We start from the raw sequence: 13,304 nt of genomic DNA on the forward strand, positions 1-13,304 counted from the left end.
ATCCCGTGTGTGACAGGGATAAGGAAGATGCGGCGTTGAGCGAGGGGAGGTTGGGTCGACGTGCTGATGCTGGGGATTCACCTCGTGATGGAGGGGCCGACGGCGGAGGATCCATAGGGGGTACCGGCATGAACCTGTGCTCAACATAATCCTTTCAATTAAACAGCTGACCAGAGCTCGTAAAAGTACTTTGTAAGCGAACGTACATTCGACTTCGAACAAATGAGCTGGGTTTGTTCGCTTTGCTCAGTATGCTCTCCACCTTCCCAGCCGCCTCCTAAGCTCCAAATACAGCAAAAAGGCGTCAAACCACATGCTAACCGCGTTAGGAAAAGTGAGAGGCGTCTGTACCTGGTCCTCCAGCGTTTTCTCCAGCGTTTTACGAAGATCGTGCAGATCGCTCAGCGACGGGGGAGGCTTCACTGCTGCCACTTTCCGGCGATCGTCATCGATCAAGTCCTTCTCCATTTCCAAGCACCCCTGTAGTTTTGAGCCAAAAAGACCGTCAGACGATGAACTGAGCGGGTTATGTCTGCGAGAAACCTGTACCTGAATAAAATCGATGTCTTCAAGTAGCAGTTGGCGTTCTTCACTAAGTGCCTCACGTAGGTCCTCTTTGATCGCGTCGATCTCGTCAAGGTTTAGACGTCGATGTACCTGTGAGCCATAGCAACGTCAAACCATTAGCGAGAAAGAAAATAAAGAAGTGGCCACCGAAGATGTTGTACCGACCTCAGGGCTCTCCAGGACGGCTGTAATAGATGAGACGGAAATTGTTGACCCCCTCGATACTGGCCGCTGAGAACCAGACGTCGCTGGACGCCTCCCGGTCGCAGTCCCTGGTCGAAGAGCGACAACATCCGCCGCGTCGTTTGAAATCGATCTAGGCGACAAATCCTCCATCTTCGGCGTCATCGGCGGCTGATAGCTGCTGTGGTTGAACGTATCCGATGAGGATACAACGTAGTCCAAGACCTCCGTGTCCTTGACAGACCGCATGGCCACCTGGCGAGAGGGCCCGTGCATATCCGCAGCCAACAGCTTGAGCTTTTCTATGAGCAAACGACGTCCCGGGGGCTCTGGGATGTGCGGCCGCCTTACCAAGACATCCTGCAGCCAATTTCGTTAGCACACGTGACCCCAAATCCATCAAAAAGAGAGAATTACCAACCCGAATGTCATCGTTCTGTTGCTGAAACTCCGTCAGAATTTCGACCAGCACCGCCAACTCCTGCCGCAATTCCTGCAGCGGCGACCACAAAACGGGTTAGAGCGTTTTTCGCCACAAGTTACCGCAAGAGAGAGAGAGAGAGACTATCGGCAATGCGGACCTCATTTCCTTCGATCAGGTGACTCCCGATAGCACTCCGCAGCTCTCCCTCTTCTGACGCGCACACATTGAGCTTGAGCTCATCCCAGAGCAGCTTGCGGATCTGGAAGTACTCGCTCGCTGCCGCCTCGCTGCGCACCATTCTGCTCAACCTCTCCGATTTCCTAGCGTTCCCCCACTCCAACACACAACTCCACAAATACCAAGTAAACGCACGTTTCCACCGCTATAATTGTTGTCGCTTCAAGTTGAAGTTGAACCAACACTCTGCAAGAATGATGAACGCACTTCAACTTGAAGCGCTTGAGTGGTTGTATTACCCCCTCTTAAATATGATGCGCGGTCTTCTCCGCGTCTTCCGATCGGACGCACACGTGCAGTGGCTGGTGGCACCAGATTTCCCCACCGACTTGCTTCTTGTCTGCGTCCAGTAGCCGCCCACACACAGCGACACGGAAGTTTCCCTCCGACAAAAACATACACTGGATCTCGTGGCTCTTCGCAGCCTCCTCCTCCATAGGACCAGTCCACGTGAGTTGGGTCTTGAGCAAGCCCACAACCACCACGTGCTCTCTCACCTCACCGAGTATTTCTTCGCCCTCCTCTGTGATTGCCACCTCCACTTCAACCCCGGAGAATTGCATCTCCCCATCAAAAGTCCGTTGAATTGTGACACCAATCGGGACGTACTGGAACAGATCGGCTTGCAGAGTCCGAGACTCCGCTCGCAAATGCGCCGCCTGGAAGAAGTTCAGCGGGTGGAGGGCGGCTCTACCTTGCCGTCCTGGTTTCATCCCGCTGATGTCTCCATTCTGCGCTTTAGCCTCCACAGCCATCGACGTGGGTGCTTCAACGGGCGAATGAACTTGCAGGCTTATCGGAGGAAGCAGCAATTCTCGCGTCATTTGCTCTTGTGCCGCAATCGACCCGAGGTGAAAGTCCTCGCAGCGCAGTCGTCCGTGAGTCCCGAAGTACGTTTCCCACTCCACCTCCAGCAGATCGTTCAGCGTGTCTGTAAGCTCCGGTCCTTGCCCTCCCCCTAGAGATGACAGACGCGGGACTTCCACCACAAAGCGGCGAGAGCATTGCCGGCCGATTTCCGCCTCGCACGTGACGTCTCCGCTGTCGTCGATGTCACGGCGTAGCCGAAAGCGAAATGTCGTTTCTGTGGGATTGGCGACGTGGACTATCATGGCGCAATACAAATGATCTGTCGTGGATGCTTGTGCCGGGTTACCCGTATCGGTCTCCTGGGTAGGAGGAATCTGCTCCACGCTGCACGGGAGCAACGCAACCGATCGGAGCATTAGAGACGGAAGCGACACGAGCTCCAGTGCGAGCTTGCTTTCGCGGTAGAAGACTTCGCCCGCGCAAGTTTCGTCAGCATATACGAAACTCCATTCGACCTGGATGTCGTTCTCTGATGCTGATTCCCCCACGGTCTTGTTTCCTCGTAACGATACTTCGAACGGAATACTCACGAAATCGCCGCTCGACAGCGGAAGCGGAGAAGATACAACACTACCGCAGCTCAGCGATAGAAGATGAGTTTCAACCTCCCCGGAGCTACTACTGGGATTGCCATTGTGATTGACTGGGGCATCCACACTGCCGCCACTTGAGTCAGTCGATGCTGGGGGCAAGTTGTTGAAAATCACGCACGTCTTTTTCGCTGCACGCCGATGCTGGACATTCACTGCGAGCCTGCAATTGGTGATTTGCTGGTTGCCGGTGCTCCGTACACGAAGCATACACCTCTTCGTCTCTGTAGCAAACATCGCGATACGCATCTTGGAAGCTGGCGGTGGCTTACTAGCTGCAGCCTTTTCCCCTTCAGAGAGTGCCATGGAGCCGTGCTCGCGAAGGGAAAGCGAAACCATCGGCAGCTCACCAACGACACGAATGCTGACGGGATTATTCAGCGTGAACGACGTCGTAATGTTAAACGTCTTGATGAAGCACCCACGAACGTGGAAAGCCCCCACTCTTAACGGCTGAATCCCCAGCACCACAGTCTTGCGCTTCTCATAGGGACCTAGAGTGAGAAAACTGGGGTAACATTCCACGCCATCGTCTTGTAAGACCGCACTAGCACCACTGCCCATCGCACCCGCTCCAGCGCCCTCCTCAACAAACGTCACCCACGCTTTCACCTGCTGGAGTTTTACGGCCACGCCCGTCGGATTCGATATCGTCAGCTGCAGCTCGATTCTCTCGTGAACAGGAAAGCCCCTTTCATACATGGCAGGCGCATCGTCAATGTCGTCGTCTTCGTCACCCCCATGCTGTGCTGCCTTCCGCATCATTTTCTGCTTCTCAAAGGGCGAGTAAAAGAAGTCCGACTTGGCAGCTTGCTGGCTCGATGTGGGTTGCACTCCAAATATGCCCAAAGCCGTCGCTCGCGAGAGAAATGGGTGCTGCAAGTTGCAGCTCGAGCGTAACCTGAGCTTGTCCACACGAAGAAAAGTAGACAACTGGACTTGTTCACTTGCTCGCAGCGTTGTGCAATCGGACTCCAGCAGGTTGAGAAGCTTCCGCTCAATCTTGGCAATCTCTGTCTTCGACCGCAAGTTCCATACAGCGGGACCCTCTGCCTGCACGCCAAGGTGAAGCTTCCCGTCGCTCTCGCTGTCGCTGATACCTAGCGTCCGAAACGTCCTGATCCCACCAGCATCTCCATTCATCGCAGCACTTCCGGGCTCCCTCCCATCCGCCAAGTTTGCCATCATCCGTGAAGCTGGTACGCGTTCTTCCAAGCCACCAGCTCGACTTGCGACACCATTGTGATTATGGTGAGGATGTGAGAACGGCGTGAACGCTGGCGACGCCTTCGTAGAAATCGCATTCACTGCTGCGGAGAATTGTTGCCGCGGCGTGGCCAGAATTCGAGGTGTGTTGGTCAGCGTCGACGATAAGGTTGCCGCCGCGTTTGACATGGTAGCCGAAGGGGAGTTGATAAAGTTCCGCCTCACTCTCGTATCAATGCCCGGCGGAGGAGAATTATACACGCCCCCTTTTGCATGGAGTCCGGTGGTCGCACGATCTGCTGGCATATGGGCAACGCGAAGTGACGTAGCGGGCTGTTGGAGATGGTCCACTAGTAGCGCTGAGCCTACAGCGCCTGACCTTCTCATAGCTGGTGACGAGGGATCCGCGCCTTGCACGGCAATGGAGTCGCACCACACCAGCATCTCCAGCAGCTGAATACAATAAGTCCCAACGAGGAACGCGTCTCCGAGCATCCTCGCGATCGTCAGGAGCTGCCGTAGGACGTGGAAACGAATAATCAACCACGAGTTGTCGGGAACGCTAGCGAACGCTTCGGTACCTGGTGCTTTCCTCCTCCTGTTCCTGCGATACAGAGTCGTGACTTCCCACGGCAACGCGTCTCTCCTCGCACTTTTATCCTGAATGCCCAGACGTTCTGCTGCCACACGCTCCAGCAAGAGAGCTGCCTCTAAGTCTCGTTGCCGCTGAGACCCTTTCGCCACACTGGAGGGCGACAGCAGCAGCCTGAGCTGAGAATCCATAGCAGGCGCGTTCCGAGCTAGCAAAAGCGAGCCAGCTTCATGGAGAAAGAGCGCCACACGTCGACGGTGGCCCACACTCTCCAGCATCCGACTCGTCTGGATCAAGAACTCGACCTGGCGCTGCGGCTGGAGCTCCGGAAACAGCATGAGTCCTCGCTCCAGCGCGTCCCACAGCAGTCGCTTGGTCCACAGACTCTCCAGCACTTTCGCTTCTCCTGACATCGACGACCGCCTTAACGTCGCGGCCGACACAGCTGCGTAATACCAGCCGAGGTTCTCGATCAGCAGACTCTCGAGCTCCGTCGTGCCAGCCTTCGCGTACAGCGCGACGGCCTCGGAGGCCTTTTCCACGAGCTCCGTCGAGAACTTGTCCTTCGCCTCGCAATACAAGCAATACACGTACCCTTCCAGCGCGGCCGCGAGCCACAGGGCGTCCCCCGGCGCGCCACCGCTGCGTCTTTCTTCCTCGCGTAGCATTTCGACTGCGACTGTGTAGTGGTCCATGGCGTCCGAGATGCAGCTCACCAGCACGCTGTAGTCGCCCAGCAGCTTCTCCCTGCGCGCCAGCTGCCGCTTCCGCCGCCGATTGCGCGGGTCCAGCGCGGCGACTCCGGCCGCTAGTGGCGAAGGGATCGACGTGAACGACGGTCCCGTTGAGCTCCCGGACGAGCGCGACGTCGGACTCGCAGCAGACCCGAAGACCGCGTCCCCCTTGGCGTCGCGTGACAGCACCAAAGGAGACGAGGCCGACTGCTGCTGCTGCTGTTGTTGCTGCATGGCGTGCGTCTGCTGCGGCTCCACGCTGACGTCCAGCAGGACGCTGACCAGGTCTCCTCCGCTTGCAGCTCTGGGTGTGGACGCGGCGGCTGTAGCAGCAGCGCTGGACGTGGCCGAGCGGATGGCGCTCTCCAGCGACATGAGCACGTTGACGGCCAGCGTGTCCATGACGACCTGCAGGTGCAGACTCACGGTGGACTCGCCCGTGCCCTCCAGCTCGTGGTGCACGGGGAACATGACGAGGTCCCCGAGCCCCTCGCACTCGGCGGCCGTGGCGTCCTCGAACGCGTGCTCGAAGGCGAAGAGCTTGTGCAGCAGCAGCCCCGGGAAGCGCCGCACCGACGCCTCGAACTGCGCGTGGGCCGCGCGCAGCCCGCCGCTGAGCGTCAGCGACGGACTGTGGCACACGCCCAGCACGCCCACGACGCGGCGGCTCGCGTGCGCGTCCTCTCCATCGCAGGCGTCCACGCGCTCGGCCGTCGACACGAAGCGGAAGCGCAGCGAGCCCGCGCCCGCCCAGTCCAGCCCGCGGAACGGCGACAGCTCGGCCGCGTAGCCCCCGGGCCGCGTCAGGCTGCACAGCGGCAGCTCGCTGTGGCGCTGCAGGAGACGCGCGTAGCCCGCGAACACGTCCGCCGGGATGCCGCCCACGGGCACCAGGTACACGAGGAACTGCGCCGGCCGCGTCCAGCGCGGCGGCGCCGAGCTGCTCATGACGATGCCGGTGTGGTGTCGGATACACTCCCTTTCAACGACTGACTTGGAGTTTGTATGGCGCCGTCATATCGCAAGCAGTTGCCCAAAAGATGGCCGTGGAGAGCAGGTCGCCTGAGGAGGAGCCGCTGTACGTGCCGCTCAAGGTGCGGCGCCAGCGCGAGCAGGAGCGACTGCAGCGGCGCCGCCAGCAGCTGCAGGAGCGCATCCAGCACGAGCGCAGCGACAACGACAGCGACAGCGACTCGGAGGGCGAGCGGCCGCCCCGCAGCAAGCGGCCGAAGCCGTCGAGCCCTCCGTCGCCGTCCGCCGCCGCCGGCCATGACGATGCTTCTCCGCCGCCGACGCAGCCGCAGCGCTCGAGCGTGAGTCTGCTGGACCAGGCGTACGAGATGCGCAAGCGCATGGAGGAGCAGGGCGTGAACCAGCAGAAGGCGCAGCAGGACGCGCAGGAGGTCAACATGCTCAAGGAGGCCAGCTACGTGCAGAAGGCGGCGCTGGTGTCGGCCCACGAGCGCGCCGAGGGGATCCACTACAAGGAGGCCATGCAGACCACGTGGAGGCCGCCGCGCAGCATCGCGGCCATGACGCCGGACGAGTGCGACGCCGTGCGCAAGAAGTGGCACATCCTGGTGGAGGGCGAGGACGTGCCGCCGCCCATCAAGTCGTTCGAGTACATGCGCTTCCCGCCGGCCATTCTGGAGGCGCTCAAGGCCAAGAACATCATGCGGCCCACGCCCATCCAGGTGCAGGCCATCCCGTGCATCCTCGCGGGGCGCGACATCATCGGCATCGCCTTCACGGGCTCCGGCAAGACCGTGACGTTCACGCTGCCGCTGGTGATGCTGGCGCTCGAGGAGGAGAAGAAGATGCCCATCATCGGACACGAAGGCCCCTTCGGCCTCATTGTGGGACCGTCCCGAGAGCTCATGCGGCAGACGTTCGACGTCGTCAAGCACTTCACGAACCACTTGTTCAAGGCTGGATACCCGGAGCTGCGGAGTCTGCTGTGCATCGGAGGAGAAGACAAGCGCCAGCAGTCGGATCTGATCGCCAGTCGTGGCGTGCACATTGTGGTGGCGACTCCAGGCCGGCTGAACCACTTCCTGAAGCTCAAGGAGATGAACCTGCGCCTGTGCAAGTACATTTGCTTGGACGAAGGCGACCGGATGTTGGACCTGGGCTTCGACGAGGAGGTGGCCACGACCTTCAACCACTTCACAAGTCAGCGACAGACGCTGCTGTTCTCAGCCACGATGCCTCAGAAGTTCCAGGACTTCGCCAAGGATGTGCTGGTCAAACCTGTGCTAGTCAACGTCGGTCGTGCCGGTGCTGCTAACCTGGACGTGATCCAGGAGGTGGAGTACGTGAAGCAGGACGCCAAGATCGTGTACCTGCTCGAGTGTCTGCAGAAGACGAGCCCTCCTGTTGTCATTTTCTGCGAACGCAAGGGCGACGTCGACGATATCTACGAATATCTCATCCTCAAGGGCGTCGAGGCCGCCTCGATCCACGGTGGCAAGGACCAGGAGGAGCGTAATGAGGCCATCGACCTGTTCAAGAACGGCCAGAAGGACGTCCTGGTAGCGACGGATGTGGCCGCCAAGGGTCTCGACTTCCCCGATATCAAGCACGTCATCAACTTCGACATGCCGGCAGAGATCGAGAACTACGTGCATCGAATCGGTCGTACAGGTCGTTGCGGTAAGACAGGCGTGGCGACGACATTCATCAACAAGAGTGTGCCCGAGAGTGCTCTGCTGGATCTGAAGCACCTGCTGGTCGAGGCCAAGCAAACGGTGCCGCCTGTGCTCAAGGCATTGGAGGATCCCTACGAAGAGTTGGAGCGCAGTGGTGATGGTCTTTCCAACGCTACAGGCACTAAGGGCTGTGCGTTCTGTGGTGGTCTGGGTCACCGCATCACCGACTGTCCGAAGGTGGACTCGCAGGTGCGGAAGATTGGCGCTGGCAAGCGCGACTTCCTCGCCGGAAAGAGCGAAGGCTACGGCGGAGACTCGCTCGGTTAAGAGAACTGATAGCAATGCATCACATAATCTACTTCCAAGTATCCATGAGCACACGCACGAGCATGTCGGTCGTTACGTGTTGAAGCAGAACTTGTGTATTTTTGACTGCAACAACTGAGCAGGTGTGCTCTGCTCTGGTCCTGCTATCTGGCTGCTTACGTCGAGCGCGTCCTGCATTGCTCCGCCTAGGAGTGGCTGATGCCATGGGCACCTCACTGTCTAGGAGTTTCTCGCGCTTCTGGAATCGCAACGAGCGGCGGCTGCTTCTCGTGGGGCTGGATGGCGCTGGCAAGACGACGATCCTGTACCACCTGCGCTTGGGCAAGGCCATCGCCAGTATTCCGACGGTCGGCTTCAACGTGGAGACCATCAAGTATGAAGGCTACAAACTCAACATTTGGGTGAGTTGGCTTTCGACTGGCATTGAGCGGCGAGGGCAGTCTGGAATGTACTCACATGATTGAAAACCTAGGACGTCGGGGGACAAGACACATTGCGGCCATACTGGAGGCATCACTTCACCGGAACGCAGGTGCAGGCACAGATAGATGACAAATTGCCATGCAAGACGAAGGTCTAACTTTGATGACGACCAGGGAATCATTTTCGTTCTCGATAGCGCGGACGAGCAGCGGCTAGAGCTGGCAAAGGCCGAGCTCAACGGCATGCTCGTAGATACTCAGCTCCAGGACGCGTGTCTGCTAATCATCCTCAACAAGCGCGATCTGCCCGACGCTCGCGATGTCCAAGTGCTGACTGACGCACTGGAATTCCAGGAAAGCTGCGCCCAGAGTAAGCGCCGCGTCAAGGTTCAACCCGCAGTGGCCACGACAGGCGAGGGCTTAAACGACGGCATGACGTGGCTCTGCGAGAATATGACTGCGCTGTGAGCGCTGACGCACGAGGCCTAGGATAAATAGACATCTTCATAGTTGAGAGGAACGGAATACAGTCTTCTTTCTTGATCTGTGCTGTATGCTTGAATGGGGAGGCGGGTGCGTGCAAGGGGCCACCTCACTTGTCCACTAGTCCACCGGTAGGAAGCTTTGACCGGAGCATTGGGTGCCCCGGGAGAGTGAGTGATCTGTAATCTACACCTAGCTAGCTTGCTTGCACTAGTCGCTGCTCTGTCTTGGAGGCAAGCGAGCGGTGCGGGTCCCAACTCCTGGGAGCAGATCGTGACTGCAGCGCGAATCTCGTCTACGACCAGTCGTGCGCGAATGCCACACCCTCGTACTTCTTGGCACCAGGGATTTCAGTCTCGTCCATGAGGATGGTGCCGTCCACGTCAAAGACCGTAATAAAGGAAGTCTGCCTCTGTTCATCCTCCACCTCCACGCTCTTGATAGCCACAATAACCGAGTCATCGGACCGCGGCACAAACTTGAAGGACGAGAACCCGCGCAGGGGCGTGATCTTGCCGATCTCGCGCACCTCGATGCTGCTGAAGTCCTCACTAGCGATAACGACCTTGTTGGAGCCGCGCTTCTCGTCCTCCATGTCGTTGTACGGCTCGGTACTGATGCGTCGCGGCAGGATGAACCACTGACGACGCACGGGACTCCACTCGATGGCTTCGTGCACCACGTATCCGGGCCAGTCGCAGCCCAGCGCCGTGCGCACGGCCGCAAAGTGCGACGTCCAGTCCTCGTGGCGCACATCGCCAGCCCGGTCCATGACAGCGACCCAGAGGTTGCCGTCGCTGATGACGTTGCCGCTGTTGTCCGTGAACTCCTTGCCCACGCTGCCCATGTATAGCTCGCCGTCCTTGACCGTGGCCCACTCGTGCTTCTGGCCTTTGCCGGCCACGCCGTCTCCCTCCATGACGATGTGCTCCGGGATCCCCTGCAGGGGCTTCGTGGCGCTAGGGTGCTCGAAGTTCTTGAGTCGGAAGACGATTCCCGTGCGGTCGTCGAAGGCCAGCAGCTTGCCGTTGAACCAAACCAGCTCGCTCAGCTCGAAGCCGCGGCCGGCCTCGTTCATGCTTGTGGTGAACTTGGACTCCTCGCCGAACGTGACCGAGTACGTGTCTCGCTTCTGCTGCGCGCTGGCGCTACTGGGCGTGACCTTGAGCGTGGCGTGCATGATGTACGAGTTGAACTGGGGCTTCTTGCTGCTCTCATCCTTGGACTTCTTGTCCAGATCCGCCACGATGACGATGCCGAACGAGTCGGGCTTGGGCGGCGGCGCCAGCGTCGGCTCCTGGCGCATGTTGTGCCTCACCGAGTCCTGCGTGGACGGCAGCAGCAGCTGCTGCGGCTGGTCGTTGCCCCAGTTCTGGGGCGTGCGCAGCCCCGCCCCGTTGCTGACGCTGCTGTGATGGCTGCCGCTGGCGCCGCCGAAGGACGAGCTGGACAGCGACACGTACGTGAAAATCGCGAAGGCGATGACCAGCACCAGCGCGCGGCCGTGGCGACGCATGGCCGCGAGGGCCGCGGCGGGCGGCGGCTGCGCGCGAGACGAGGACACGGCCACGCCGCCTCCGGGCAGGGGCGTTCCACGGGCGTCCGACCACATGCTGCTGCTTGCGTCCTCCAGAGTGCTGAGCTTGCGCTTCTTCTTCTTCTTCTTGGCGTCCACGCACAGCACGAGCATGCGCGGCGCGCCGCTGGGGAGGGAGTGAACACGTCCGTTTCGACCGCAATAATGCGCCGATGTCGCTGGAAGGTCGCACCAAGCGGCGGTGAACTGACTATGCACGATTTCAACCAATGGACGGGGCCCGCCGTCGGCCAATCACAAGGCGCCGCCTGGCTCTGTGACGGGGTACACACCGCCCAGCTAAGTACGAATCCACGTTTGACAAGTACAAGGACAATGGCGGGCAGCAAGAACGAGGAGGTGGCGGCGCTCGAGGCGCTGCGCGACTCGTCCGCGGAGCTGGTGCGCTACCTGGACAGCATCAACGAGAAGCTGCTTCAGATGAATCAGCAGAACGAGAGTAAGTGGCTGCAGCTGTGCTGGGATATGGAAGGTGCTGGATCGTGGACTAAATTGTTGCAGTGTCGCTGCGTGTGCTGGAGAACTGGTCCAGCGTCATCGCCATCTCCAAGGTTAGCTCGGCGTCTGCAGCGGCAGCGTCGGCCGGAAAGCCGCAGGCGGAGAAGGAGCTCGTGCGGACCTCACCCTAGAGGCGTCCAGGCTGCGCTGACCCACTAACTGACTGACTGCGAGCTGCACCGCAGAATAGACGGAGTATTTATACTGGGAATGAAGACAAGGAAATCTGGTCGTCGAATGTGTATGCCTTTTTTCTTGGTGGAGACTTAGTAGGCACCCGAAATAGCCGAACGTATGGCGAAGGCGAGTTGGTGACCACGTCGCGAGGTGGAGGCGGCAGATAATCAAGAGCAGTGTTGATCTGATTGAGTGTTGAAAGCACGGGTCTCGCCTGCATTGTAGCAGTGCAGGGCTTGAAGTAGACGACCGACATGCGCACCAACGGGTTCGAGAAGCCCTTCTCACGAGACCAAGCAACGAGCTGGATCATCCAGCTCACCCTGATCGGAGTACGCACTCACACGTCATTCTGCGTTGCCTTGCATCGTGTGGTCTTGACTTGATAGCAATTGAATTCTGGCAGAGCTTCATCACCTTCGTATCGGCACTGTTCAGCTGGGATAAGGTGCAACTTTTGAGCAAGCAGAACCTATCGAAGGCTGTCTAACCATCATCCGTGTCTCTAGTGTCTTGCAATCCTCCTCCCAAATGCCGTTCTGGTGACCATCGTCATCACAGCGTGGTGCATCTGCGAATCGAGGGACCCTGCAAAGCCCGTGAGCCTCTGCTAATCCATTTGCTGTTCGATCGCTGTCGTGCACGTGCTCACTCGCTCCTGCTGGCAGAAACCCGCGTCGACATTTTTTCCATCCGTTCTGCGAGTTCCCCACAAAGAGTCAAGGTACTGCGGTCTGTGCTACAAGAACAGCCCTGGACTCGACCACCATTGCACGTGGCTAAACACGTGCATCGCTGAGAGCAACTACGAGGCGTTTTACTGCCTTGTGGTCTCAGCGACGTGCCAGACGCTGCTGCAGACTGTTATCGGCATCCTCATGTGCACTCTGTGGCAGTCCGAGGTGAAGGCCAACGCCGCTGAGGGCTGGGATCAAGCAGTGATCGCTCTACTGTGGATCCACAACGCTGCCTGCTTATCGCTGACCAACTCGTTCGTTCTCTTGGCTGGCTTCCACACGTATCTGTTGCGCGTGGGAATGGGCACGTACGATTTCATCCTGGCAAACGGGTCCGATGGTCTGTGCACTCGCATGCTCAAGTGCAATTGCCTCCGCCGCAAGAAGACGGGGAATCGGAAGCGCAGCCACGTCCAGCACGGCGATGTCGACGAAACCAAGAGCGCTAAGGGTAGTGCGACGAGATCGAGAAGGGGGTCGCCCCCGGCTGCCATCACGCCCGCGAGTCTCTCAGCTCCGTCGTCACTGCGGTCGCAGACGTCCCTGGAGCAGGCGGCGGCAGCGGCAGCGCTCGAGGTGAGCAGAAACAGCGTGCGAGCCACCACAAGCCGGGACCAGTCCAAGTCAAGTCGAGCGACCGTCAACCCTTCGGAGGTTGCTGGCAGCGTTGCGCCCCCCACGCTGCCGGACATGGTGCTCAGCGTGGGCGTCAACGAGAGCGAGGGCATCTTCGAGGAGGTCGACCTGAGCAGCCCCCCGAAGCCCAAGAAGTCGTCGGGAGCAGTGGTGGCCCCAGCCACGACGGTCTCATGATGACAACTAGAGGGTTGATCGATAGAGCTGCTTAAGGACGAAATGGCAATACACAATGGTTGCCTTGTGGCGGTGCAATGCATGTTGAAGCGAGCCCTTTTCCTGCGACGTGTGCAAAACCCCTTGCACATTCAGTGTAGCGATATTGAGAGGATTGGTAATTTGATTGGCCAATACCCATTTAACTTGCGCTTTGTAT

General features: G+C 59.1%; 7 protein-coding genes across 7 annotated transcripts; 4 read left to right on the forward strand and 3 right to left on the reverse strand.

The window, feature by feature from the left end:
* Positions 1–384: 384 nt before the first annotated feature.
* PHYSODRAFT_383884 (hypothetical protein) lies at positions 385–1,026 on the reverse strand (the record flags this gene model as incomplete). The annotated part of the gene is made up of 3 exons (XM_009532427.1): positions 385–480; positions 550–657; positions 733–1,026. Coding segments are annotated over 3 exons (498 nt in total), but the record flags the coding sequence as incomplete, so codon positions are not given.
* Positions 1,027–1,656: 630 nt separating this feature from the next.
* PHYSODRAFT_513497 (hypothetical protein) lies at positions 1,657–6,351 on the reverse strand (the record flags this gene model as incomplete). The annotated part of the gene is made up of 2 exons (XM_009532428.1): positions 1,657–2,924; positions 3,222–6,351. 2 exons carry the CDS (start codon positions 6,349–6,351, stop codon positions 1,657–1,659), a joined length of 4,398 nt encoding a protein of 1,465 aa, XP_009530723.1.
* Positions 6,352–6,470: 119 nt separating this feature from the next.
* Positions 6,471–8,433, forward strand: PHYSODRAFT_546996 (hypothetical protein). The gene has a single exon (XM_009532429.1). The coding sequence runs from the start codon at positions 6,744–6,746 to the stop codon at positions 8,376–8,378; it is 1,635 nt and encodes a 544-aa protein (XP_009530724.1). The 5' UTR covers positions 6,471–6,743; the 3' UTR covers positions 8,379–8,433.
* A 148-nt stretch (positions 8,434–8,581) lies between these two features.
* PHYSODRAFT_512942 (hypothetical protein) lies at positions 8,582–9,268 on the forward strand (the record flags this gene model as incomplete). The annotated part of the gene is made up of 3 exons (XM_009532430.1): positions 8,582–8,779; positions 8,851–8,910; positions 8,975–9,268. 3 exons carry the CDS (start codon positions 8,582–8,584, stop codon positions 9,266–9,268), a joined length of 552 nt encoding a protein of 183 aa, XP_009530725.1.
* A 49-nt stretch (positions 9,269–9,317) lies between these two features.
* Positions 9,318–10,221, reverse strand: PHYSODRAFT_354969 (hypothetical protein). The gene has a single exon (XM_009532431.1). The coding sequence runs from the start codon at positions 10,200–10,202 to the stop codon at positions 9,579–9,581; it is 624 nt and encodes a 207-aa protein (XP_009530726.1). The 5' UTR covers positions 10,203–10,221; the 3' UTR covers positions 9,318–9,578.
* Positions 10,222–11,195: 974 nt separating this feature from the next.
* Positions 11,196–11,509, forward strand: PHYSODRAFT_259248 (hypothetical protein; the record flags this gene model as incomplete). The annotated part of the gene is made up of 2 exons (XM_009532432.1): positions 11,196–11,319; positions 11,382–11,509. 2 exons carry the CDS (start codon positions 11,196–11,198, stop codon positions 11,507–11,509), a joined length of 252 nt encoding a protein of 83 aa, XP_009530727.1.
* Positions 11,510–11,809: 300 nt separating this feature from the next.
* PHYSODRAFT_513722 (hypothetical protein) lies at positions 11,810–13,105 on the forward strand (the record flags this gene model as incomplete). Its single annotated transcript, XM_009532433.1, has 5 exons — positions 11,810–11,887; positions 11,962–12,003; positions 12,065–12,154; positions 12,275–12,868; positions 12,947–13,105. 5 exons carry the CDS (start codon positions 11,810–11,812, stop codon positions 13,103–13,105), a joined length of 963 nt encoding a protein of 320 aa, XP_009530728.1.
* Between the last annotated feature and the right edge of the window lie 199 nt (positions 13,106–13,304).

Source organism: Phytophthora sojae, assembly GCF_000149755.1.
Source record: "Phytophthora sojae unplaced genomic scaffold PHYSOscaffold_6, whole genome shotgun sequence".
Classification (NCBI taxonomy): domain Eukaryota; phylum Oomycota; class Peronosporomycetes; order Peronosporales; family Peronosporaceae; genus Phytophthora; species Phytophthora sojae.